The sequence below is a fragment of the Amia ocellicauda genome, chromosome 6 (assembly GCF_036373705.1).
Source record: "Amia ocellicauda isolate fAmiCal2 chromosome 6, fAmiCal2.hap1, whole genome shotgun sequence".
In the NCBI taxonomy this organism is placed as follows: Eukaryota; Metazoa; Chordata; class Actinopteri; order Amiiformes; family Amiidae; genus Amia; species Amia ocellicauda.
In genome coordinates this window covers 13,001,407-13,029,027 of record NC_089855.1, presented here as the reverse complement: position 1 = coordinate 13,029,027, position 27,621 = coordinate 13,001,407, and the positions used below count along the sequence as shown (strand labels likewise).

At 39.0% G+C, this 27,621-nt stretch overlaps 3 protein-coding genes across 5 annotated transcripts in view; 1 reads left to right on the top strand and 2 right to left on the bottom strand.

Annotated features, from left to right (window-relative positions):
* Positions 1-1,096: 1,096 nt before the first annotated feature.
* Positions 1,097-10,858, bottom strand: naxd (NAD(P)HX dehydratase). Of its 3 annotated transcripts, XM_066706176.1 has the most exons (12): positions 10,646-10,858; positions 9,175-9,542; positions 8,013-8,435; positions 6,791-6,938; positions 5,981-6,026; positions 5,778-5,866; positions 5,216-5,324; positions 4,850-4,900; positions 4,663-4,767; positions 4,249-4,369; positions 3,729-3,849; positions 1,097-3,403 (listed from the first exon to the last, which is right to left on the bottom strand). In XM_066706176.1, exons 2-12 carry the CDS (start codon positions 9,530-9,532, stop codon positions 3,253-3,255), a joined length of 1,722 nt encoding a protein of 573 aa, XP_066562273.1. In that variant the 5' UTR covers positions 9,533-9,542; positions 10,646-10,858; the 3' UTR covers positions 1,097-3,252. The 3 variants fall into 3 exon arrangements, with proteins under 3 accessions (XP_066562273.1, XP_066562271.1, XP_066562272.1); XM_066706174.1 differs by lacking the exon at positions 10,646-10,858 and having other exon boundaries at positions 9,175-10,401; XM_066706175.1 differs by lacking the exon at positions 10,646-10,858 and having other exon boundaries at positions 8,058-8,435; positions 9,175-10,400.
* Positions 10,859-11,638: 780 nt separating this feature from the next.
* rab20 (RAB20, member RAS oncogene family) lies at positions 11,639-19,140 on the top strand. Its single transcript, XM_066706169.1, has 2 exons — positions 11,639-12,036; positions 17,910-19,140. The coding sequence occupies exons 1-2, from the start codon at positions 11,865-11,867 to the stop codon at positions 18,449-18,451; spliced, it is 714 nt and encodes a 237-aa protein (XP_066562266.1). The 5' UTR covers positions 11,639-11,864; the 3' UTR covers positions 18,452-19,140.
* Positions 19,141-20,618: 1,478 nt separating this feature from the next.
* Positions 20,619-27,621, bottom strand: part of col4a2 (collagen, type IV, alpha 2) — a 71,661-nt gene continuing 64,658 nt past the window's right edge. Inside the window, exons 36-48 of the mRNA XM_066706167.1 lie at positions 27,368-27,442; positions 26,893-27,000; positions 26,489-26,596; positions 26,057-26,128; positions 25,649-25,774; positions 25,391-25,507; positions 24,876-25,037; positions 24,387-24,485; positions 23,966-24,112; positions 23,732-23,848; positions 23,364-23,555; positions 22,910-23,196; positions 20,619-21,746 (exon numbers count right to left, since the gene is read on the bottom strand). Of these exons, the coding sequence (XP_066562264.1) occupies positions 21,492-21,746; positions 22,910-23,196; positions 23,364-23,555; positions 23,732-23,848; positions 23,966-24,112; positions 24,387-24,485; positions 24,876-25,037; positions 25,391-25,507; positions 25,649-25,774; positions 26,057-26,128; positions 26,489-26,596; positions 26,893-27,000; positions 27,368-27,442 (1,865 nt within the window). The 3' untranslated portion in view covers positions 20,619-21,491. The remainder of the gene's footprint in view (positions 21,747-22,909; positions 23,197-23,363; positions 23,556-23,731; positions 23,849-23,965; positions 24,113-24,386; positions 24,486-24,875; positions 25,038-25,390; positions 25,508-25,648; positions 25,775-26,056; positions 26,129-26,488; positions 26,597-26,892; positions 27,001-27,367; positions 27,443-27,621) is intronic.

The window sequence follows — 27,621 nt, the reverse complement described above, 5'->3', positions numbered from 1 at the left end:
CACTACATCAAGTCATAGAGACACATTATATTTAGAAAAAACACTAATCAGGTTTGCAAAGTCTGCTGGCTCTGGTCTTCATGGATTTGAAAGGAAACAATCAAGATTGTTGGGTGAACAGTGTAGGAATTACACCCAGTTAAAATCTGTACTTCATATTGCTATTTGTATGTCTTTCTATCTTGGTCCATCTACCTTTATTTGTATCTATTTAATCAAGCTAAAATGCCAAGCTAAAACACTTCTCCTTTGTTATCATGTTGTCTTCCTCTGCTTAATTTATATATTTATCAATACAAAATATTTTAATGTGTGGCTTGAGTTAAACTGCTTAAATCCCCTACCGTCACATAGAATATCCACATGGAACATGGATGGCTATACTATAATAAATTGCTATAGGTGCAGAATAATTTATTTTTATGGAATGGCAGTTAAAAATTCACCTCCACCCCCTTATAAAAGATATTGATACAATATGTAGGCCTATAATTTATTCAACATAATGTATTAAATTAATCACCAAATCCTACTTTCCTTAAATGTAAAGGACCATACATAACATACATAACATGGCATACATAACAGCTCAGTGTTTTAAAAAGTCAGTATAAATAATTTTTTAATTGCACAATTGATTAAGAGTTAGCCAATGTGTGGACTTTTGCAACAATAAGGAAGATAAAGCATGAGGTGAGAAGTTTGGTTAATGTATTTAACAGCACTCTTCTGATAAATGTTTAAGAATTTTAAAAGTAGCTTAGCTTTGGAGAACATTTCACACTAGTCGCACAAGAAAGGAAGAAAAATATGATTGGCTTCTGGTCATTTTCTACACTCCAGCAAAATGTCAAGCTGAAACATGAATGGGCTTTATGATGTCACTTCATAAAGAAGGCTGCAGACAGTATTTTGGTTTGGACTCTTTAGGGGACACAGCAATGACAAGATAGATTCAGTACCCAATAAAACATAATGAAGTGGATTTATTAAGCCAATGGTATGCATAGAAATAAGTATGTGCCCTGCTGTTTTATAAATTCTACAAACGTTTTACAGAAAATATAAATTAAGAAAATGGGAGACTTAATAGGACTAGATTTTCCAAATCAGTTTATTTTGCCTAAGTTAAGGGAAGTTAACAAAAAGGGGAAAAATTACATGGTTCTACAGTAGTTTAGTTACATTCTTGTCTAAATTCACTGGAAGGAAAACTGCAAAGGTTTTAGTGACACTAACTCCTGATCTTGGAGAAACGCCTGGTCTTTTATTTTTCATTCCACATGAGCTTTCGATGACTTAAATGAACCAATTATAGAATTTCTGTCCACATAAACATTTTTTCCTGTCCCACACCATTGTGGAGTTAAATTACCCATCCAGCCTGCAGGGGTATGTCTCTCCAGGGCCAGCAGTGAGTATTACCATTTTAAAGAATGATTGTCATGCCTGAATGGTCTAAATTTATTTTTTCATACTTTGTTTGGTCTGCTCGCTAACTAATCCTATGTTACTGTTGTCCGGTAAGGAAGACATGAGTAGTATCAGTGCTCAGGGGAGCAGGACTTTTTTGTTATTATGAATGTATTTGGCTTATGCCTTTATCCAATCCATCTTGCATTCAAAAGACCCATCACATTATAAATGTAAGGAAGTGTAGAAAGGTATATAGTGCAAAAGTAACATATTGTAGAGTGGTTTACCAGAAAAACACAGAACACACTGTAGTAAGTTATTAAGTGATGCTAATACACTGCAAGGTGAAAACAGGTGAGGTGCAGCTGTAAGCACATCCAACTAAAAATTAAAACAAGGTGCTTGCAATCTAATCTTCTATTATGGGTAGTGTTATACTAGTGACATTTTCCAGGTTGTAAAGTAAATAGATGTAGTATGAGCTCTACCTGTACAGTCTAGATACCATCTAGGCAGTTTGCCCCACCACTGAACAGAGCCGAGTGTAAGGAAGATAAAATCAAGCAGCCAGTGAAGATTAGCCGAAATGTGCTGAGCTTATGAACTACGATAAGGTATGAAGGTACCTCAAGCTCATCTAAGAACGACAGAGCTGCACCAGGAGGCACATAGAAAACAATGAGAAGACAGCAGGGAGAGAGAGAGCCGTGCTAAACTTGGCAGCAGGGGAACAGTAAAGTGCCAGGAGAGAGAAAATAAAAAGCCATTTCCCCCATGCTTCTGAAGGACGAGGGGAGAGAGGGTAGTGTCCTCTGGATTCATCCCAGCTTCAATTATCTAGTAACTCCACACAGAGATGAAAGGCATATCCTGAAATGGGATAGGCTGAAAAAACTAAAGATCACAGTTTTGGGGGGGGTGTATAAAAATAAGAGTGCTGCACTTATTTAAAACTATTTTGAATGGACTGCTTTAATTTGTCCATAAACACATTTGTATTGATAAACTACACAGTTTTGTTTTAAGTGGGAGTTTCCTTAAAACCCTCTGTGTTTTCCTTTGATCCATCCTTTTCATAAACATTTCACAGCAAATACTGTAATACTTCAAAAAAGGTGTCAAATAGGTAACAAAGATCTCAAACACAACAAAAACACCTTTAAATATATATGTAAGGGTTGCATGAACAACAAACAAGATGTACTGCTTACTGTGCCACTTGTTAAAATCCATGAGCAACTTCTTACCAGACCTCAAGTGAACCCACTTTTGTATCCTATTATCTATCTATGGTGTGTGTATATACAAAGCCACAGAATTTACAGATAATTCATAAAACATGAAAAAACCCAATTCAAAAAACCTGTATATCTGAAAACGCTGTGGAAACTCCAAACGTTACACACTTTAAAACATCTCAATCAGAATACTGAACCACTGTACTGTTTTTTTAAAAGGGAAATATTGCAATTGCATTTATTATATGGAGCAATCTGTGGAAATGGGTGGGAACAGATGGCAAGACATCCTCTCTGGCCTCAGTTTTATAGTGATGATTCAAATGTGTGGGAAGCCCAGTTTATTAATTGACAATTGTGACACTGAACACCATTCAAATCTGCTCTTGTTGAGAAACCTCTGCAGTTCTCCTTTCACTCAAGAAGTTACTTTCTTACGGTTGTTTAGAAAGTCTACTGCTAAAAGGTCTTTTGACTTCGAAAGAGCTAATTAAGCTTGCTGCCGCACGTCAAAGTATGTTGCACCTCAAACTTAACTACGGCACGTGCAGGAAGGCTGGTGACCTTTGTCTTTCCCTGTGCTGAAACCTGTCCAGGTTTAACTCTCAAAAAGTTTTTTAAAGGCCGCGCCGATTTCTGCGATCATGTCGGTGGTGGTGGTGGCCCGGCCGTGCCTGTGGAAAGCTTGTCGGTTGCACTGGCGAGTGAGACTACAGGCTCCGAATGCAGCGATGAGAGAGGGCTTGACTCTGCAAAAGGGGAGAGGGCGGGGGTATCTTAATATTTAAAGCCTGTGTAGTATAATCAAGTACAGTTTAAACTATTGCTCTCTGTCTACATCTTAATACAGAAAGGGTCTATAATATAATAAAGAAGAAAAACCTGTAAATGTCCACAGTTATAGAATTCCAGACAAGGACTATAGATGCCCATCTTGGACTGCATAACATTTCAAGCAAGACAACATACGAAAACCATGTACATCTGTGTACACATTTGTTCATAAGTAAGTTTTCCATGAGCACACTGCTACAGGAAAAAGCTTCGGTTTCAGTTATAGTGTAGACTTCTTACCCATTTGTTTTTTCGGTCGTTGACATAAATGCCCAATGTGCCATGACTCCGAGACAGCCAGACAAGAGGTCACCCTGCCCCCCACATCTGCGGCTGCTGCCTTCATGGCTGCAGACCACCACTGTGGAAATTAAGAAATAAAATATACATTTGCTGGTGGAGCTCTGAGGGTGTAGACTTTTGTGTAGATGGTTAAAAACACGAACCGATTAAGACATATATTTAAATTAAGTGACTGCTTCTTGATGCAGATATACAAGGCAGAGCTGCTACCCATTTTAAGTACTTCAGCATTATACAAATGCATTTTTTGTGTTTGTATGGCAGGCTGAATTGATGAACACAAACGTATAGGCAGTGCACACACTACAATATGACACTGCCTTTCAAAATGTATACAATTTAAACGGGATGGATTTTATAAAATAATCATGTGATTTAATAAGGCTGACAGATGTGTGAATTAATAATGCTACAGATTTTGTATTTTATTTGATGTCATTCATGTTTATAAACTAACTTTTGTCTCCATCAAAAATGATGTCCTCTTCGCCTTTCAGGACAACAGTCAGGTTTCCCATGGCTTCGCTGAGACGCATGACATTTCTCTTTTTGTCACTGCTGTCCATGGAGTCCTGGCACTGTAGTAAGAAAGATGTTACTGCATCCTGACATTGTTAACTGCAAAGGCATTCATAGAAAGTACAGAGAAGAACAGTAAACATGCTTATACCAGCACATCAGTTCTAAGAACAGATTATCTGTAATTAATAGCATTTTCTCTTGTTGTTGTGTTTTTACACACCTTTGACAAGTTGTTAACATTAAAGGCAATTATCTGATTTAAAATAATTTAAAACCTGCTCTATAAAAAACTATATATTCTTTAAGCATTAGGGAAAGAGACCTTATTCCACTGCATTTTCAAGCTTACCACCGCTTCATACAGTCGACTGAACTCCATAACATTCGGAGTTAGAATACCCATCTGGTAGCCTTGAATGATAGATGGATGCTGGGATACGAGCCACAATCCGTCCTGTGAAAAGCACATTTACAAATCAGAACTTGTTCTCGTAGACCTCCATTAAACATAGTGGAAGACGGGAATGTGTACTTACTGCATCAATAACGATTGGGATATCTCTTGACCTGGACTTGCCAATGATACCCTGAAACAAGACAATTTGCTTCATTAACTAAACTGTGGGGAAAAGGGACTCATCAGGTCAGTGCTAACCCAAATGAAAGTTGAAAATGTCATTTTATGTTGAATTCTTGCCACACCATTATTCAATGCAACCTTCTCACGTGCTTCCACTTCCTATCCCAGACAAAAAATTCAACACAAACAACTTGTAATTGCTAACCAAATGAATTAAACAAAAATGAAACCTCAAACATGCAGGTTAAGTTACAGAGTTACAAAGATGGGTTACCAGAGCCAAAGTTATGAGACAGTATTATCTACTTAGCATTACACCTACCTTAGCGTTTTCAAGCAGCTTATCATCTCGGCCTAAACCCGGTCCAACTACTATACTATGAAGCCTTGGCAGCCACTTCTCAAATTCTGCAACTGCATTTGGACTGTCGCTTAAAAACAAAAAATCAAAATTTGACATAACTCAAAGGAAGCATTTAAACTTAAGTTCAATGAACACGAATCTGCTACAAATACTAAAACCACCAAGTATATATTTTAAATGGCTGATTACTTGCAAACACACTCTTAAATATGGGTTTAGAAATTAATCTACCTAAATTAAAAAGCTGGATTTCACAAAGTCAAATAATGCTATCAGAAAATCCTTTTGAATTGCATTAAAACACCTGTTCTTCATCCTGCAGTGAAGAATTAACGTAAGAAGCAGATAGTACACATAATTATATTTATATTTTCTGGTATAATGCTTCAGAAAAGTGGTGACTTAATTTACTTAATTCTTTAGATGGATAAAAAGTCTTCTAAATAAGCAACATAAACATCCACACTAACCTCTGCAAAATGTATATACAGTTAAAAGAAAAACAAACTAAAAGACTTACAGGATTGGATGTACGATCAGTTCTGGACTATATGATTTTATTACAGTTGCAGCATCTTTGGTACAAAATACATGAGACACATCTGCCCCCTGAAAACAGGAAAAACAAAACAAAAGAGATGAGGCAAGTTTAAGCTGTGATGCACAACCCCACAAGCACACTGAAATTAAGAAATGGGTGGATGCCAATTGTTTTCAACATACCGCTTTAAGAGCTGAAATAGCTGCAAAATATGGTGCTCCTGTGTACCTGTTCAAAAGAAATCCAACACCAACACAAATGTATTTAATATCTTTGTCAATCACATGTATTCAATAATAAGCCTGCTTCATACTGTCCAGTGCTATAGACAATGCACATTCAGTGTAACTGGACAGAAAACGCCAATTGTCCAGGTACTGGAACAGCATCTTACCTCGTTTAAATGCCATTCATTCATAGTATGGGCCAGCGTTACTCATTTTAGCTTTTGGCATATCAAAGATGAAGCTGACTATTTGAAAATAATATATACTCAGATTAATATAACATTTATTGGAGCTTAAATTTAGTGAGTCAGGTTAAATTATCTGCAATGACACATTGTTACCTGTTATATATGAGGAAAGTGTGTGAGGATATATCATTTTAGGTCTAAAGGGTCTCAGATGGTGTCCAGAGTGTAGAAAGGGCCCTGTAACCAGGAGATTGAACACAAGCTGCTCTACTAGATCGTGAATGGAGGTCTCAATGGCAGGGCTGAATTGTCCAGATATAACTGGTACGCCTGAATAGCTGACAAGACATCCTTGGCCACCCTCAGCCAACTAAAGCGATGTCATTTCCCTTCTAAAACAGTTCAAAGAGACCAAAGCAGACTGATATCACAGTTTTGGAAGGTCACATGGGTGTCTTTGGTTCTCCACACAAGGCTTCCCTAATTATTATACTATTTCCAAAGACATTTGCTCTTCAAGGCCTAGTGGTCTAAATGAGTTTTTACATGTAGCCCTTATTAAAACTTGTTAACTTACTCTTGACATCCTCCTATGATACCAATCCTTCCATCTTGACCTTTATGCTTTTTTGATGTCAAAGGAGGAACGATATTTTTCACGAGAGGAAGAATATTTTCCATATTCCTTGGTGATGGACTTCTGAGTGAGAAGGCTCTCTCAATAACTGCAAGACAAACAGAATTAGATGTTGGCAAGCTGTGCCAGAAATAAACACCACAGAGACCCTGATACAGACCAAACATTCACACCCACTGGTGAAAACCCTGAGTCAGTAAGCTGTGAGTACAGTATTTAGGGAAAACTGTCTTTTTTTTGTACTGCATTAAAGACATCACATGTCTATATATGTGGTGTCTTTATAGAACTCATTATATATATATATGATGAGAATTAAGAACAGGTTATACTTAACCTCATGAATACTTTGTGCGGTGGGGGGGTTGATATTTACTACATACATCTTTCCATATACACAAGAGGAAGGCAAAAGTTAAACACTACAGATTGACTTGTTGTTTTGAATTTGAGATCAATTTAAAGATTTTTATTTTTAAGGTAAAAAAACAAACAGACAAACAAAAATGGCTTCTGCCAGTTTGGATCTAGAAGCCTACATTATTTTGTAATTTAAAAGGATGTTTGACTGTTCCTGTCCTTTTAGAAAAACCTATGGAAGCAGACAGACCTTCACCTTTCACATGCAAACCAATGATAGCTCTCCCAGGGCCTGGAAAGTCAGAGCCCAGACGGATCTACAGGTATCTAACTTTCCAATGGCTAAAGCTCTGCAAGCAGATACAATTTTAACTAATTAACTAAATAATTGATCTATGAAGCATCAACCCTGTGAATATCAAGGTCAGTTATTGGATAGCCGTGATAAGAACAGAAATGGGAGAATATGCCCACAGCTCATGAAAGTTTAAAATGAAAACTAACATCTTCATTTCAGCATGGCAGGTATGCGATTACCTTTCACCTCATGCTTATGTTTCTGTTTATGGCTCCCCCCTTTCCCCCATCATCACTTCATATTCGAATTTATTTTTTAGTCATGATAATCTGGTTTATTTTTAGTTTCAGTATCTAAGCTACATGTGAATAACAGTTCACTAACAAAAACACACACTGAAATATTTCACACTACGGCAAAAGGGTGAACATTGTTAAAGCTGTGAAGAATCTCCAGGAACAGAGCTATGCTTTGTCCTGCATCCCCGGCTCGCCCACTGCTCACTTCTGAGACTCCTGGGGCAAGGAAGCTGGGTGTATCGAGAGGTACCTATGGGCTGGGATGGCGCCGACGGTGGCATGTTGCGATTACTGTGCTCGGCCGGGTGGTGATTGTGCGGGCGATGCTGGGGGGCAGAGGGGGCAGTCTGTGGGCGCCCGGGGGCAGGGGTGGCGATGCTGGCGAACATCTGTCCCAGCACTTGCAACATCTGGAGCTCGCGGGAATGCTCCGCCTCGCGCCGCTTGTCTTCCACTTTGAGCCGCTGCTCCTCGTACTTGTAGAAGTTTTCCTCTGCCTCCATGCTCTGTTCCAGGAACTTCTCCATCAGCTTATCCAGGGACAGATTAGTGTAGCGCTTTTTGGACCTCTTGGTACGAGTTGTGGAGGGGGTGCTGTTCTGGGCATTGTTTTGCCTCTGTCCTGTACCTGCAATACCAAAAGACATATGGGATTGTAATGAAGGGTCCGCTTTCTATTCCTTCATTTTAAACACAATGGTTTTACACTGCAGTTATCACTACCCTACAAGTCACTTTTTGTGTTTTAAAGGCTACCCGACAATGCAACAATATTAACTTTGCACACTAACTCTACCTCCAAATAAAAACAAAACATATGCCTTTAAAATAAATCACAAGTCACTTGCATCCATGTAGGCAACAAGTAGTTACAAACTTCCTAATGTATATTAAGTTTTTTAGCTGAATACAGAAACCAAAAGCTAAATAATACTTTAAAAAAAACAGGGTTTATTTTCTGGAACATGAGGCCTCTGCAGGTTGTAGAAATATGGATTTCAAACTGTCCTGTATTTGTTAGGTTAATATCACTGAATGAGAAATAAAAAAAGTGCACACTATGCAGACCCCGTGTAAGATTGTAGTAAGATCTACCTAAAATGACTATTAAGACATTATGCACATTGATATCTACTTCCAATATTCCGGTGTAGAAAGAGCTGTGATCTTCTGCAAATAACTAGATTAACATAGGACATCCTGTATATGACACTCTACTACTATGACTTGTTTTTAGTGAAACTGCTTTTCCATTGCACATTTAGAGATCCGGATCTGTTCATGTTGAGAGGACCAGTATTGTCAGTATTGGGTAGGCAAGATTAATAATACAAAACAAAACCCACAGGTGTAAAACAGCAACTTACTTGCACTGTTGCTCACAGGCACTGGGATGGGAAAGGAGGGATACTCCAACTTCACCGGGTGATCAGCATAGGAGCATTCCCCGGTGCTCTCCATGATGTACGCCTCCTGCGGGTGGTCCATGCCATCACCCTCCTCCTCGGTGCCGTCCATCGCGTCATCCCCTATGGCCACACTGTCGATCATGTCCTGGGGGTCGAGGTGAGGTCTGTTACTCAGTATCCTGTCCATCTCGTCGTAAAACTTGCAGATCTTGCGGTAGTGCCCGTTCTTCTTGATGCCCTCTTTCGCCTGGTAGTACTGTCTTTTCAAGCCCTTGACGCGGATCCTGCACTGCTCGGGCGTCCTGTCAAAGCCCATCTCCCCCAGCCTGCAGGCGACATCGCGGTAAACGTGACTGTTGCGAAAGTTGCCGTCCAGCGCCGTCTGCACATCCTGCTCGCCCCAGATGTCCAACAGAGCTCTGGTCTCCAAGTCTGACCACAAGAACCCCCTTGTGTTTGCAAGCATAATAGTCAAGAGTCCCCCCCCCCACAATAGTAAGTGAATAACAATAACAAGCCCCCTACTAACACCCAGACCCGCAGAGCAAAGTTACATGGAGCACAACACCTGAATTTGCACACAGGCGCACTACATAGTGGTCCACAACAGACCAGGCCTGCGATCTGAGATCTACCCGATCCGGGCTTGGCTTCTGCTCCTCGGGTTGCGTCGTGGCGAGCACTGAGACACGGAGGCTTCGGTATGCATTGAGCTGTAGTGCTTCAGACCATATTTGATCACAATGAAGATTAACCCCCGACTCAGCAAAGCCGCTTTACAACTCCTGTGTACTGTGGCCCCGCTGACGTCATCGCCACTCGGTGTACTACATCATGAGGATTGCACCGAGAGCAGAGGGGTGTCCGCTGGGTCTTAAACAAGCAAGCTCTCGCATCTGCTGCCTCGGCGTGTAAAGATCAATAAACATGTTCCTTTTGACGTGACAGCTCACGAATGACTACACCCCGGCTGGCAAAACGAGAATAATTCAGATACCAGATCAGAATATGGGTTAATTATCACTACCGAAATGTATTTAAAGTGAATATACATATTAGAAATATAAGCGATTTCTAATGATTAAGGTCTGTGCGATACCACTGCCATTGCATCAGGATAGGGGTTTCGCTGTGAATGTTGCTTCGTGTTTGTAAATCGGCTATTATTAGAAAATCAATAGAAGCCTATGCGATTTGTTTACTATAGATTGTCTGCAACTTTACCTTCATCGTGCATACAGAAGAGAGTTACAGCCACCGACACGATTAATGTCACAAAGCAAGTGACTACAGTGCCCCTTCCCCATTGCATTGCCATCTCGCAGCGCTGCCTTGTTGTCCTGTTGTCGGGTTTGCAATTGCAGGGGATCCAGCTGTCAGAAACAGCTGTGCATTATTGCAGCTGTGCGGGGGCTCACGCTGTTCTTACCTAGTATCGATCGACTGTGAGCCCGACCTGCTAGGACACAAAACAGTCGTCTCGGGTGAATCATGAAGCTGAGCTCCCAGATGAATAGCAACAAACAAAACAGGAAGCAATCTGCAAAGATATACAGACGAGCGTTTCAAGGTATCAATGTGCCCATATAGCCAATCAAAACAAGCGAAGTTCAAAGGTCATTTTACAAAGACAGATTTGAATGGAACGGTGTACCCAAGTTGTGGGAAATGTATTTTATCAATATACATTTTTGTTCTTAATATCGAAATATAATGGACTTGCATTGAACAAATGTGATACGAATCGATGACCGATTCGCTGTCGTGAAAGCGTTAGTATTTCTCTAGCATGGAGAAGAAAATGACTTCATAGTTTCATGTGACTTTTCCCAACAAGAATGGCTTCGTCTGCTGCCATCTAGCGGCTGAAGGTGTGGGCTCCTACAATATTGTGAAATGGCATTGTATATATATATTTCTAATATTAAAAAATACTACAAAACTGTATTTAAATATGTTAGTAATCCCACCATCACGTTTATATTCTGTCCACCATCACCAAATTCAGTTTTAAATCCTTTTCCAGTATATTATTTAAAATGAATCAATACCCATTTAAACTACAGATGCAGGTGGAAAAACATAAAATACTACTTTTTTGTATAAAACACACGGCATTAGCTATATAACGGAAATAAATATATTCAGTTCCCCCCCTATATGCGTCTCTACTACTATGGTGTTATGTTCCACCTTGCTGTCCACAAAACGTGTGTTATTCATTTACTGAATGTTATAATAGTTTGGGTTTAAAACACGTCCAGTGAGAAAACACAGCATTTGCAAAAACAAAAGTATTCCAAAGAACAGACTCGATTGAAAAATGACCATGCCCTGAAGTTACAAACTTTCGCAACGGAATTTGCAGCAGCTTCCGCATACGTCACCGCCTTCTGGCTGGAGTTCCAAACGAAACCGAGGCCGGCGGGGAGCCGCGTCTCACAAGTTGCGGGACTCCGCGGGTGTTACTTGTTTCATATCCTCTCCATATGTCAACACAACAGCGCTATAAAAGTGCAGCAGGCCACATGCTACACTACAGCACAGACGCAAACCGCCCGCCTTTTTAACTGAAGGGAACTATGGTAGCCACTGAAACGGAGCTTGAGTGGTGAATTAGTTTGTTGTCCTTGCCTGAATGTGCGACAATGACGAAGCCCGACGTGAAGCTGGTGATCTTGGGCGACATCCACGTCGGGAAGACCTCCCTGCTGCACCGGTACACCGAGAGGCGCTTTAAAGAGACGGTCAGCACGGTCGGAGGGGCTTTCTTCCTGAAACAGTGGGGCCGGTACAACATCTCCATCTGGGACACGGCAGGTACACGGGCTTTTCTTTGGGGATAGATGGAGTACATGGGCAGCAGTTCAGCTTCCTATATTCACTGTTGGTTTCTGCATTTGTATTCTAGATAGAAACGGAGCTTACTGAAATAAAGCACTGAAATAAAGGAAGAATTGGTTCCACGCAATGGACCTGATTCATGAGGAACTGGAAATAATGAACGCAGCTGGACTGACCATTTATTTAATGCATCGGTTGTACATTTGGGGCATTGGTATGGGCTCCAGGTGTGTACGTGCGACTGTGTGCGTCTATCGGTTTAACTTTTGTGTGCTTGTAACAGGTCTTACCTGCGTGTAATACATGTGGTTTCTTTTGTTGTCTAACTAGCTTAATTTAGGATACAACTTCTGAATTCACGGAGTAGCTGACCCGGTGATGCCTTGAAGTAGATTGCGCTCACATACAGCCCCGACCGTTCAAGTTGATTTCAATGAGAAATCGGTAGAAATCTGCACATCTGGACCTCAATTTGAATGACCAGAGATCTGCGGGATTTCACCTGTGCTGTGCTTTGGCCATTGCAATCAAACGTGTGTATGGATCTCTAACTAACCAATGCAAAAGACTACTTAAACCAGCAATGTAAATTACTTTAAAGTTTCCCAAAAATCTGGTTACCTAATCTAATGCAAAACGCACTGCCAAACGCAAACAGTGTCTTCAGCTTGTTTAAGTTCTGTTTAAATTTATTGTTAGTAGTAGTAGTAAATAATGCAATTGAACAAAATTAGTGTTAACTGAATAGAGGATAAACATACATAGGGAATTGATAGCGCTGCTTCTTGAATGTTGTTGGTATGCTTCTTAGTATTCATTTGTAGCCCAAAAGCAAAGAGAAGTTGTTGCCACGGAATAATACAAACACCAAATACATGTATTTTATTCCACATTACCGCAACCCACACTGGCGGGGGAGATTATTAGAGAGAGAAGTTATTATAATGGAAAATAAAATCGGAGGTTTTGGGCCCCTATGGCAAATGACATGGCATCACAAGGATGGGCAGAGAATTTGCAGGGAGTGGATAGTGTACCTGACCGGTATTAAAGGAAAGGCGTCTGTTCGAACGCCTGTCAGTCTTTTCTGCTGGTTGGTTCTCGAACATTTCATTCACTTCTGATTGGATGTCGAATGAATGATTCACTTCTGATCCCTGCTGATTGGCTGTTGAATGTATGATTTTCTAGTGATCACTGCTGATTGGCTGTCGACCTTACAACAACACAATGCACTACATGGCAAGGGGTATTCTGAACTTTCCACTCAAGTTTTCAATGTCGTTTTGAGGGATTTTGAAAAAATATGAATCAATAATTATTGATCACACCTGTTAAAAAAATCTCAGGCACGGTAACACTCTAGGTATCACAACGAATATATCAGGAGGTTATGATTGTCACTGTCTGGATGTAATTATGATAAGGTTTCCTAGACTGGTTTGAATGTAATATATCACCATTCTCAACACCCACTCAAAAGTTTCAGTAGGAATTGTTTCTGACCTTCATCTAGTAGTTATATCTCTATCGGAGTATGTTATTATTATTATTATTTTTTTGTCATTTAGCTGATGCTCTTATCCAGGGCAACTTACATTTGTACCCATTTATACAGCTGGGTATTTTACTGGAGCAGTGAGGTACCTTGCTCAAGGGTACAACAGCACTGCCCCACCTGGGATTTGAACCCACAACCATGAGTCCAGAGCCCTAATCACTAATCCACAGTGCTGCATATAAGTTATAATAAATTAGGTCATTTTGAATTCAAACCCCTGTGTTGAAGCAAAATCTGAGGCAAATTTTGATCTTTGTGATACTGGCTTGGTTTGTCATTACTATGGCAGTCATTAGCAGAACCCAAAACTTGTAATCTTAAACAATGTTTAATTGTAATTTTTACACTGAATACCGTTCGATTATACTTTATTGGTGTGAATATTTTTATATAACTTTATATTTTATCGTGTTTTTAAAAACTAACTATATCTTGCCAGCATGCAGAAGATTTCCCCATTAGGGTAAATGACACAAGATGTCAGTGCAGGTTTGGGCAACACTTTTCTTCTAGTGACTAAACTTATAAAAGGCTATTGGGAGCATTTATGTTGAATGTTTATATACAATACTCTGGAATAATTTTGCGCTGAAAATATGCTCATTGCCACCTGTTTCCATAACCACAATGAGCCCTTCGAACTCTTCTCTGACAAAAATATAATGGTGTACTTACTGTAATGTGCATAGTTATAATAACAGGTATTAGTACAAATTGAATTTCCAGGTGCCTGTCTAACACCTTCAAGTAAGCTTAACATGAATTGCATGATTATACTGACCATTTCTAATTCACAGGATTTATTTCAGATAATCCATTAAGCATAATAAATAAAATTCTAGGGCTCAGGAAGATTATAGGTAATTTCCCGTTTGTGTCAAATCAGACTTTAATACTGTGAGAAAATGTATTAAGACTATTAATAAATTACAAATTATAGCAGTGGTCATTTAAGACTAACACAAATGTTGTTCTTTTTAACTAACATCAACTTCTGGTGATTCCATCTTAAATATGGACAAAGGTCGTTGTAGTATCTTGTACTGTATGGGGAAGTGAAGGAATTGAAAAGAGTTGTTGGGTGAAGTTTAGTTTCTAAGGTCATCTTCATGACCCATCTTTGTGAAATTTGACCTTGTGAAAATTAGGAATAGTTTAGTGACTGATTTCGAAAGTGTTACCACCAGTCAGTTACACAATAATGTAATCTCCTGTGCAGGGAAAAGGAGGGGTTATTTTTTTAAAATAGGGCTGTACTTCAAATATTTGTGTCAGCTATTTTTATGCACATAATATTTGCAATAGAGCGATACAGGCCAATTTTCAGAGCTTTTTGCAACAAAGCAAAGCTGAATCTTATTTCCTGAATGTAATGGTGAATATTAAAATGGTTGTCCTTTCAAGGCTAAATGTAGTTATGCAAAAAATAACTTGTTATGGCCCTTAACGTTTTAAAATTAGCCTTAGTTTATTTGTAGTTAAAAATGGTGGATCCAATTGTTGCTGTGATATCATTTTGTTAGTTTATTTGACAGCAGTTCAGATTCAGATGAGTAGGCCCTACATTTTGTCTTATTAATTTTCACTTTTAGCATGTGAGAAGGTCTATCAAATGTAATTTTTATTTACAATACGTTATTTTTACTGTCAATATATTTGGCTCTGGAAAAAATTGAGACCACTTAACACTGATTGATGAACTTGGAGTGGTCCCTTAATTTTTTATAGAGCTGAATATATGTTTGTAAGTCATGTAGTAGGTTACTCTTATTGTGACATTTCACAGTGTGTTCAAGCAGATGGCATATTGTATACAGTAAGAGACACCTTTTACACAGTATAACATATTTATTTTGATTTAGAACTTGATTGTACACTTTAGTCTTTTTTTCCCATTGTAGACTGGCTTCCCTCTTTTAAACCAGTTAAAAAAAGATCTGAGCTGCTAAACCCAATAACCGGAAATCAAACGCAGACCTGTTAACTTATCTCGGCTACACCCACCTTTGGAGTCCACTGAGAAATAAAGACACTAAAGTCATGTGCCATCAGCAGTACCTGCTGGAAAAGGTCCAGGAATTGGGTTACAAGGAGTAACATATGTGATTTGATTTGCATATTGGAGACATTGATTGTATATGCATTATCAAATAGCCTACTTTTGTGCAGTACATTATATTTGCCTAATAGCATAATATAAACTAATTTTAAAGTTTTTGCAACAGTTTCAATATAATGCAAATGTTGCTTTCATTACCAATAAATTATAAAACCTCAGCACCCTCCAATTTTCAGAATTTAATTTGTATTACATTATGAGATGCTAAATGCTCACTTCTATGATGTTAGTTAACCCTTTTCTCAATAAAAAACAGGTGTAATTGCATCCCATCAAGTGCTACAAAAGCATATCACAGGTCAGTAAGTAAGATATTTGTTTTTCCAGGTTAGCTTAAATATTAGCTCATAGCACAAATCATCCTTGTTTATGTTACATATTTCGGAGATTAGCAAGGAGACGGATCCTTCAGGATTTGTTGTATACAGAAGCTGCTTTAGTATTACTTGCCTTATTAGGAATTCAGAGGTCTTATTCTGTAATAATCCCTTAATACACTTCTGTTAAGTACTGTGTTTTTTCTTTGGGTTGAAAATTGTATTTGCTGAAATAGCTCTTTAAGTGAGAGCTGAGCAATCAGCTGCCTGTGGTCAGGGCTGCAGTCAAGGCCATTATCAGAATCACATGATCAGGGCAGAAACAAGATTGCTATTGAAACAGGCAGGCATAGTCTGATCATCGTACCATTTGTTGGTTTTATAAGAGGCTGTGATTGTAAAGCAGTGAGTCACAACTAATTTAAAATATTTTCGTATATATATATATATATATGTATATATAATCTCCTATGGTTTTACTCTATCAAGAATTGGTCACCCTCTTATAATTACAGGAAACTCACGTCACACATTTTAGCATGGAATAAGATTGTATGTTGCATAAAGGTCATCACACATTGGTAAAGCGCGATACAAAACAGGACAAATCAGCCAGATGAGATGATGAAAAATTCAACAGTCTTACCAAATACTTGCAAGACTTCAATGAAATGATCCTTATGCAGACTGCTTTTACACAACTATGAATGGGAAGAATTTGTACACATACTGCTAGTATTAATAATCAAAATATTAACAATTTGAGTTTTCTCTGTTCTTAATTAGCTGTTGCATTAATATTCAACCTTATGAAATTGTATTATTATTATTATTATTAATAATGGTTTTAGTGTATGTTTGGGCTTACAGTGGTGGTTTTATAGCCTTTGGCTTAGTTCACTCTATCCTGTGTGTATCTGTTGTGCTTCGTGCCAGTGCTCTAATGACATGTGGTGCTATTTTCAGACAGTGATGGTTTTATTCATTATTAAAAAAAAGTGTAAAAACTTGCATGATTTATTAGACCACATCATACTCGCATCATGTAAATAGTATCAGTATTCAAGCAAGGAATTGTTTCAAATTATTTATCATTTAACATTGCTTAATTTAATCAACCATTACCAATCTTAAACTAAAACCAATCAGGTAAATGTGTGTATTACTTCCTTTTGAAACCACATTGAAATTCCAAGAAACTGTATTTTTCCAAGCCTTTGTGCTACCTTTCTTGGAAGTTAGTTATTAACTATTTCATAACAAGCCAAATGGAATAAAAAAATTGAAAAAAACCCAGGATGTATTCATCAAGTAAAAGCACAATTAATGTATTTGATCACTGTAGCTAGGTATTTCATGTTTTGTGGATTACACAGTTCTCTTTATTAAGGCAGGTAGACAGAGGAGAATTAATTAATTATCTCTTGGTCCACGAATAGATTTACTAAGTTGTAGATGTGAGGCCATGTGTTGCTCTGTTGCTTTAACAATGACCCAAGGCTACGTGCTTGTTCACTGTTTTTTTTTGCTCAAGTGTAGGTGGGTAAGCTGGCAGTGAAGTCAGTATTTGTTCTATAAGAAATGGTCCTTTCCATTTATATTTCCAGTGCTGTGCTTTAACATTTGTTCTTTCTATTGCTGCATCTCATGGTGTTTGGCCACACTGAATAATAGATTCAGAAATATCTGTTTATCAGCTTTTAGTTTATTGCCGGTTGTTAAGCCACCTCAGGCTAATGGCTGCTGTGCGGTGGTTGATGTGCTGGACAGCCCTTACTTGCTGTGCATATTTCTAGAACAATGCTGTCTGTGTGGAGGACTTTCACTAATGGTTCCCTCTTCTCTGAGCCAGGGCGGGAGCAGTTCCACGGGCTGGGCTCCATGTACTGTAGAGGCGCCGCGGCCGTCATCCTCACTTATGATGTCACTAGCTGGCAGAGCCTGGCTGAGCTGGAGGACAGGTTCTTGTCCCTGACGGACACTGCCAACTCGGACTGCTTTTACGCCATTGTTGGAAACAAAGCTGACCTCACTGACTCTGCAGCCTCTGTGGCAGAAACTGGCGAAGAGCTGGAGAGTAACGGAGACCAGTCTACTACTTGGCGCCAAGTCGCTCCAAAAGCACGCAGGCAAGTACACAGGGATGACGCCATTGGACTTTACCACAGGATCCTGCGCTACAAGATGCTGGACGAGAAAGAGAATCCCCCCGCGGAGAAAATGTGCTTTGAGACGAGCGCCAAGACGGGCTACAATGTGGACTTGCTCTTCGAAACTCTGTTTGAAATGGTGGTACCTGGCATTATCAAAAAGAAAGCTGAAGACTTGTCCAATACTATTGATTTGGAAGAGTGCAATGATGTGAAAAGGACTAAACCAGGCTGCTGCTTTTAAATTGGTAAACATGTAGTTTGTGCATTCCAGTTATTTTAGATCCTGTTTGTTCTAGGAAATCCTTGGCTGCAGTTTTCCAATTGCTGAGTAAGAGGATAAAAGGCTGGGAAGTCTAGAAGTAATTGTGTAGGCTTCAGTGCACATTGCTTATCCAGCAGACTCCGTGTTGTTCCATCACTCCCCCTCACATTTCTGTTGCAAATGTTAACTGTCATGCTAATGAACAATCGAAGCAGAAACAATAGCTATGAGGTTGAAGTTCGAAACGTATTCAAATCTGAAACTCTAATTGAAAGTCAGATGTTTATTAGCACTTCAAGATCAAAGGCATGATCAACAGGATTGAAGCTTAGGTTTAAAAAGTCACTAAACAATGCAATAGAAAGTACTGCTGCTTTATCTGTTAATAAAGATAATGTTAAATTCATAATGATCTACAAAGCACACAACCTAAATGGTCCACTTAAGTCATTTGCAAAATCCTGTTTGAGGAACTTTATGAATTAAACCTAAAAGTATCTACTATAATGTTATTATAATAATGTTATTTGAAATGAGTATTTTTACTGTGTTTTGATTTTGTAAGTCTCTTTTCCATTATGCTAACCACATTTATAAAACAATGTCAATTTTAAAGGACCAGCTATTTTCACACTAATTATAAAACAGAATAAAGGTGATAACAATCATGTTGCTATGTATTCTTCTTTTTAAGTTTTTTATTCTTCTTCAATTAAGAATATTAATGTGGGGGCTTTTTCTTTACATATCCTAGCAGACCCAAGAATTGCATATTCTTAGTGATGGGTGACCTTTCTAACTTTGCAATGATTTGGCAGCTTATTCTTGAATGTAATGGCTGTTCCATAAGAAATTAATTTGAGGCTTCATTAAGGGTTAACTGTGGAGTATTTATAGAAAAAATATAAATGCATTTCCTTCTGAATGATAGACCTCTATTTTTAATGATAAATAGCACTGACCCTGTGGAGATGCCACTTGACTTTCACTGTGTGAACAGAACTGTCAGACAGTGAGCAGACAAACCCTCCTGAAATGCATCTCTTTAAAGTTTATGATGTGAAATAAAGTTAATGCACCTACACACTTCTATACTGTGCACAGAGAGAATACTATTTCAGGGGGAAAAGGCATTGTTGGATGTGTGAATCTTGAAATTTCAATATACAGTGGAAAGAAAAAATGTGAACCTTTGGAATTATGTGGATTTTTGCACAAATTGGTCATAACATTTGATCTGATCTTCATCTAAGTCACAACAATAGACAAACAGTCTGCTTAAACTAATAACACAAATCATTGTATTTTTCTTGTCTATATTGAATACATCATTTAAACATTCACAGTGCAGGGTTGAATAAGTATGTGAACCCCTAGTCTAATGACTTCTCCAAAAGCTATTTAGAGACGGGAGTCTGCTAACCTGGAGTCCAATCAATGAGACAAGTTTGGAGTTGTTGGTTAGAGCTGCCCTGCCCTATAAAAAAAAAACAGGTTGCTATCATCGACAGAAACATTAATTCACAAGTTTATCAATACATTTTGCAGGAGAGTGTAAGGCCATCTGTCTGCCAATTGAAGCTCAACAAAAGTTGATTCAACAGGACAGATGCGCTTTCTGGAATGGCCCAGTCAGAGTCCTGACCTCAACCCGATTGAGATGCTATGGCATAACCTCAAGAGATTAATTTACACCAGACAGCCCAAGAATATTGCTGAACTGAAAACAGTTTTGTAAAGAGGAATGGTCCAAAATTCCTCCTGACCGTTGTGCAGGTCTGATCTGAAACTACAGGAAACGTTTGGTTAAGGTTATTGCTGCCAAAGGAGGGTCAACCAGTTATTAAATCCAAGGGTTGACATACTTTTTCCAGCCTGCACTGTGAATGTTTACACGGTGTGTTCAATAAAGACACATAAAAACATGTAATTGTGTGTTATTAGTTTAAGCAGACTGTGTTTGTCTATTGTTGTGACTTAGATGAAGATCAGATCACATGACCAATGACCAATTTCTGCAGAAATCCAGGTAATTCCAAAGGTTTTACATACTTTTTCTTGCCATTGTATATCTCTTGCACCGTCTCCTGGTTATGTTCCATTTGCAGATGATGCAAAATAAAATATCAACGCAGTAAAATGCAAATGATTGACAGTACTAGTTTATTCAGTTTAATTACATCACTGTCAAATTAAATGTAAAAATATCCATACTTATCATGAACATGTACACACAACAGTGATAACAACCATAGAACAAATATTTGTAGTGTTTAGCATGGTTGTATACCACAGGTTAACATTTTCAAGTTTGATATTTATGACTCTTATTAGAACTAGTATTGCATCTTATATAACTTAAGGCTGTATCAAGGTGAATGTTAACAGAAGGAGAAACAAATGGTTTTCAGTGCATTTTTATTATTAGAGACAAACGAATGGGACTCAAATCCCACTTGCAGAGCTGTGTTGGGTTTGGTAAGATCTTTGGAATCAGTGCAAATTCTGGGACATTTCTATCCTGTGGTCTTTGGCAATGAACAAAACCTCAGCCACTGGTTTTGTTAAGATTTATATTGACCATTTATTTGGTATTTGATTAATGTAACAAGGAATCAGTGGGATTTCTGTTGTTCAGTATAAAAATGCTGTGATGCGCAAAGTAACCAAAGCAATGATAAAAAGTAAAGGCAAATATGGAAGAAATAAGATCACAATCCAAACATCATATACAATTCATATTAGGAAATTATTAGTTTTTCTGTAAAACTGTTAAATACATGTTGCATATATTCTAAACATTAGGAAGCAGTGCATAGAGACATGGGCATTTCTTTCTCTTTGGCTGACCTGTATGTCCTTAGATTTCTGCTTAAACGTAAAATGCGTCATTGAGGTAATAAGTTAGAATAAGCACCATTTCAAATACAGAGTGAGTAAAGAAATTGATTCTGTTTTCAGTTTCATATGATAGTATAACTCCTCAATTGCGCACATGCTGGCTCTTCAGTTGATGGTATTATAAGTTCTTCATGCACACCTGGCACCGGCTGATGCGGGACAGCAGCTGTCCTGCTTTCAGCGTCTCTGCGGACGGAGAGCTTTGGAAGGAATGTTCTATCGATGTCAGCCAGAAACTGTGTTCATTGGCAAAGTAGTGGCAAGATCCTTTGGCTCCGTTGCATTCGATGAAAGGAGTAGTGCGGAAGTCCTCAAGACAGCTTCCAGGTGAAACCAAGGACTGCCCACCACCTTCGTCTCCAGCTGCAGTGTGCTGGGGACACACCAAACAGAGACCGTAAGTACAGTGTGTTGGGGATTGGTGGGAGGGGGGAGGGGGGGAGGCTGCACTTAATATTTTCTTCAAGCCCACTTTGACTTGCTGGCTGACTGCAAAAGTAAAAATAAGCAGCTTTCTGTTTGGTACAGCCTGAGCCTTTTACCCAACTTTTACTTTGCATTTACCCAACACAAAGCCACAATCGAGTAGTGGGTTTGGAATTTGAGACTGACTGGTGGGTTAAAATGTTGGCCAGAGTTAGAGTGGTCCTAATCTGGGGGCTTTCACAATTTCTGAAGAACACAGCCCTGGTTACATTTCAATTGAAAGCATTTAAAAAATGGACATGATAATATAATTGGAATAACCCTCACAGCATCACATATTTGTAATTCTAGCCCAGTCATTCAAATTAAATATTCAGTAGAATGTTCCTGAAAACTGAGAACTCCTACACAACTATCATAAAATGTAACTAGCTTTTTCATGGTTGAAATGCTAAATGCACATAATTACCATTATTCAAAACTGTCTCAAACAACTTAGTGTGAACAATACAACAGTACAGCACTAGCTGCTCATATAATGCCAGTATATCAGTGGTAATGAAAGCAAGAATCTTACTAGATACCAAGCACAGTATGATGTTAAAAGGGAAAAACTCTCCCTTATAAAAATAAAGACAAGACAGAAACGAAAAATACTTAATTTGTATGTTTTTTTTTTTTTGTATTGCACCACTGACAGGAGTAACATGCTATGAGACCAACCCTCTGCTAAGTATAGAACAGCTATGGTACTTTATTGCCATTCAGTGTCAGGGTTATAATGGAAAATACAAGTTACATGGTTATCAATGTGACTGAAATCATTTCTAAGAAATCACATTTAGTGAATGATGCTGTGGTTGCATTGACAGTTATATGTCAACAGTGAAAACCCACAAAGTACTTTTCTGCCAAAATCAAGCATGTTTAGCTATATTCTGATGTGGACTGATGTCCACTGGAGACAAAGCTGAAAATAAACTCCAACAAACCTATCATGCCACCTACCTTCACATTGTTTCTATGGCTCAACACTTTTAATTTATGTGAAGTGATTAAATAATGCCACTTAAAATCCTGCTTCTTTCATTAAGGCTAATACATTCTTACCATGAGGAAGGAGTAACCAATCCAGAGACTACGCCAGCCTGCAGGGCATTGTGGGATAGTGATATCTTGGCTATGGACAGCGATAGCCAGTGACGGAGCCTCGCAGACTGAACAGCGGCTTATATATGGCTTAATTTCCTCCTCCTCTACAGGCATCATTGGTAGAGGGGCCGTCGTAGACAACCAGTAGGTTTTATCATTTCTGCTTGCATAGTAACAGATGTCTCCAGGGTTGCAGTACAGGAACGGCATAGTGCTGAATCGTGGAAGACATGATCCTGCCAATCCTTTAAAATTATAAAAAGTATTAGCCACAATTATTAGCACCAACTAACAGTTTCATTTCACTCTAACCACAGCCGTAAAGTCCATTCTCCAACATGCATCCAATGCATTAAAAACAGCACTAACCCATTTACTTCACACTTTGTACAAACCCCAGTGATTATCGTACCTAGATCCTGATTGTGAGCTTTTTCCTGACCCTCAAAGTAAAGCAGACTGTATCCATCCCAGAGTTGATTCATGCCCACTGGACACATTGGTACCTGCTCTGACTGGCTGTGCTTCACCAGCAGGTACCCAACGCTAACAGTGCGACCGGGCATGCCAGGCAACCCAGGGTCACCAGGGCGGCCTCTTGTGCCTAAAGGAGAGAGTAAGAGATCGCATTACAGGGCAGAACTGCTCTTTGGGGTTTAATTATTTATAGACGTTTCATTTCATTATGGCCCTGAATCAATTACAATTGAATTACAAGTGATACAGTATGGTCTCCAGCATGAAATGTCACTCAAAATGTAATACCTTAAAGTGGCTTACCTTCAAGGCCTTGAAGGCCTGGGTGGCCTATTTGTCCTGACTCCCCATGATAACCTGGATTTCCTGATCTGCCACTGACTCCTGGGAAACCCTTTGGCCCTTGGGATCCATAAAAACCTGTTTAAGGGAAAGAGGAACACACGACAGTTCTGGGTGTACAGTGCAGTTTCAACTAAACCATGTTTTTACAATACCAGACATTCCATGATGTAAAAATAAATTCTGGATTCATACCTGGATCTCCAGGTGGGCCATGTGGCCCGGTTTCCCCTTGGACTCCCTTAGGCCCCTGAATTCCCATTGGGCCAGGAGGGCCTCGCTCTTTCACTAACACTGGAGGGACAGGGGCTGGGCCTCTGGAACCAGGGGGGCCAGATAAGCCTGTTGAGTCACATCACAGACACATGTAGCTATTATTGATTAAAGACTGGATGTCAATTCAATAGATTCAATTCACAGTTTACCTTAAAATACCTTTGATGCCAACTTACAATATCTCAGTGCAACACCATTTTATATAGATAGACTACAACTTCAAGCATGTGCCTTTAAAGGGGAACACTGTTGCCATCATGCAGGTCATGGATAATGGAGGTAAAAAACCCAGCAAGCTGCCCATTTTGAACAGTTCATTCATAGAGAGTGAAGGAGTTACCTGTTGGGCCAGTGTCACCCTTTGGTCCAACTGGACCTCTGTCTCCCTGAAAGCCACCTCTGCCAGGTACTCCCATAAGCCCTTGCTCTCCTTTTTGACCTTAATGGAAGAAATAATGGATTCTACTTAATACCTAAGGTTTATCACACATTTTTTTATGAATATAACACATTTAGATTATAATATAAAGTCTTAACTACATTTACCAGGTTTTCCTCATTCACCAAATATTACATTTCCCAACTGTCCCACTGTGCAAAATAATGTATACCTAGGCTGGAACAATTTCACAAATTACAAAAATGACCACATCCTTGTCTGGTTAATTAAAATGTTGTCACTGCCAATGCAATAATCACTATTGAGTACAGTCTCATTGGGGTGACATTGTATTGGTGTATTCAAATAACAAAGGATCAATTATTATATTGAGTGAGGGATGATGTTCCTCACTCGGAGTACATGCTGTATGGTGTCACAATGTCGTACCTTTAAGCCCAGAGATTCCATAGAAACCAGGCAGACCAGGAGAGCCTAGTTCTCCTTTCTCACCCTTGATGCCATCTTGTCCTGGGGACCCTGATTCTCCTGGCTCCCCCTTTTCACCATAAGGCGAGGGCCTTCCAGGAGTGCCTTGGACTCCAGGGAAACCTACACATCCCAGGAGTAACACAAGTTGTAGTAATGAAAATAACTAAAATTTAAAAACACTAGTTATTCAACAAAAAATAGATAAATAAACAGTAAAATTGCATTGCACCACCACTGAAATGTAGATTAAAATAGGAGACAGCTTATTGCAGTCTCTGAAACTCACAGGATAACTCACTGTTTTTTCAGTTTCCAAACATATTAAATATAACTCGCTGGTAACTGTCTGATGCTCATTAGCTCAGTATTAAACACCTTCTCCCTGTAACTTGTGCACGTAATGGAAAAATGTTCTACAATCTACATTTCCCCAACTTTCCATATTCTTGTGAAAGAGCATATGATATCATCACCTCGCAGTCCTTTCAGTCCTGGGAAGCCGGGGTCACCTGCTAACCCCACTATGTCAGAAAACCCAGGTGGACCTGTTAGACCTGGTACTCCAGGACGTCCAATCTGGCCTGGTTCACCTATAGGAAAAGAGATGATTCTTTAAGATTTTACAACCTACGACATATGGACATACATATACTTGCAACCAGTTTCCTTGTTCTGTTCTGTGCTGCTTACGAGACATTAAAGGGTTATAGGCTGCCTCTGCTGCAACTCACCTGGATCTCCTGGTGCTCCTTTCGAGCCAGAAGCACCTGGGAACCCACTCAGTGTGCTGGGGATTCCTGGTTCACCTTTCACCCCTTTCAGACCAGGGTTCCCTTGGGGTCCCCAGCTATCAGAACCTATAGATGGGAACATTCTCATTGAGGTGACAAGTTTTCAATATCAAGAGGGTATGACAATAAGTTCAGAGCCTAACACAGAACGAAACGCCAGGCAGCATAGGTGTTTGTGCTGCTTTAGTCAAGTTTCCAAAAACAAAACAAGTCGTAATATCCTTCATTCATTTGTACTTTATGCCATTTGTTTCTCAATTCTGGAATAATTTGCATGATCAAAACAACACTGCAAAGAAAGTGTTTTATTAATTCCAATACTAATAAAAAACCAAGCTGAGAGAATACCTGGAAATCCTGTTATGCCTTTTTGTCCTTTCAGGCCATCTAGTCCAAAAATACCTTGAGAACCACGATAACCTGCAGGCAAAGCCAAGCATTTCAAACACTATAAAATTAAAACATCTACCGAATAACAGAAAGAAAGATGTGAACCATGTGTGTACTACCAAAATGCTACTTCAACTTAACACAACTAAACAAATACTTACTTCAACTAAATGGTACTTTATTGAAATAGACATTGTTTGCTATTTAGTACCAGTGTTTCGTTTACAGTAAGCGTTCCTTTATTCTCCGTCATTCTGCATTGATCTTTTAAAATTGATCTTTAGGTTTACATATAAGAAAACGGGTTTGAGGGAAGAAATATTCAGTGGATTAACTTTCTGCTGTAAATACTAACAAAGACAGTTTGTCTGTTTAAGCTTGAAGTCTGACCTGCTTCGCCAGGTACGCCAGGCCTGCCTCTCTCTCCTGGCTCTCCGGGGTTTCCAGGCCACCCCTTCTCACCCTGATTTCCTGGAAAACCTGGACTTCCAATAAACCCTGAAAAAAACAGAATTAAAAAAAAACAAAGCAATATGTTCAGTGCTTCCTGCCATGCAGATTATAATACCAAGTGCTGGAACAACAGCTAATTTGAATGTATGGATTATTTAAGAGCGAAAGCCCATTGAGACTGAGCTCTTTTTTACGAGATCGGTCTAGTCAGGAGGCTGAAGGGATTCAAGTTTGTTTGATTAAATCCAGTTAAAAAAAAATGACTTAGAAATCACAATATATTTATTTGTTTGTATGTGTCCTCTGATGTTTTGGTTCCTTAGAAAATATGTTTCACTCACCCTGTAATCCTGCAATCCCATGCACCCCTTTAATGCCTTTTACTCCATCAATGCCATGGAAGCCGGGACTGCCAGGATCTCCTGGCTGGCCTGTGAAACCCTTCAATCCTGTGGGGGGGAAGAATTCATAAACAGGTGGTTAAAGCACAACTTAAGATAGGGGTTTAATATTTTGAACTATTCTGGATGATTTGCAATGTATAGTTCACCATCAAAATCAGTGCAGCAAACCATTACATGAGCTGTCGGAAGATAAGAAAATGAAAACATTTAAAATTAGAGGAGGCCCTTTGGTTAGTCTTGTTTGTTTGTTTGTTTCGGGGAAGCCTAATCAATCCCAGAATTCCCTGTAGATGTTTCTTCAATGGACCCAGAGAATCAGTATGCTTATCGTGAGCCACTGAAATTAAGAGGTTGTCTTGCTGATTGAAAGATACACATTAAACCCACAAAGTTGTGTTTGTGCACTATTTACCTGGTAATCCTGGTAGTCCCAATTCACCTCTGTCACCCGTTGAGCCAGGTAAATCAATCCTAGGGCCAAGGTCACCTGTAAGGATTTGATTTTAATAAAGAAAATGTCATATGGAAACAATGGGTATCTTTAAAATCACATCACACTGTTAACAGTCCATTGATTGTGAACGATAAATATATCTATCTCTCTATATATAGAGAGATCTATCTATCTATCTATCTATCTATCTATCTATCTATACTGTATATATA

Excerpts from the sequence above, each read along its gene's own strand:
- rab20 (XM_066706169.1), top strand. The coding sequence starts at position 11,865 with ATGACGAAGCCCGACGTGAAGCTGGTGATCTTGGGCGACATCCACGTC. Across the intron at positions 12,037-17,909 it reads CTCCATCTGGGACACGGCAG|GGCGGGAGCAGTTCCACGGG; the intron begins GTACACGGGCTT and ends TCTCTGAGCCAG.
- naxd (XM_066706174.1), bottom strand. The coding sequence starts at position 9,682 with ATGCTTGCAAACACAAGGGGGTTCTTGTGGTCAGACTTGGAGACCAGA. Across the intron at positions 6,939-8,012 it reads TTGCCCCAGGAGTCTCAGAA|TTATTGAGAGAGCCTTCTCA; the intron begins GTGAGCAGTGGG and ends TTTGTCTTGCAG. Across the intron at positions 4,901-5,215 it reads AGCTGCTTGAAAACGCTAAG|GGTATCATTGGCAAGTCCAG; the intron begins GTAGGTGTAATG and ends GTCTTGTTTCAG.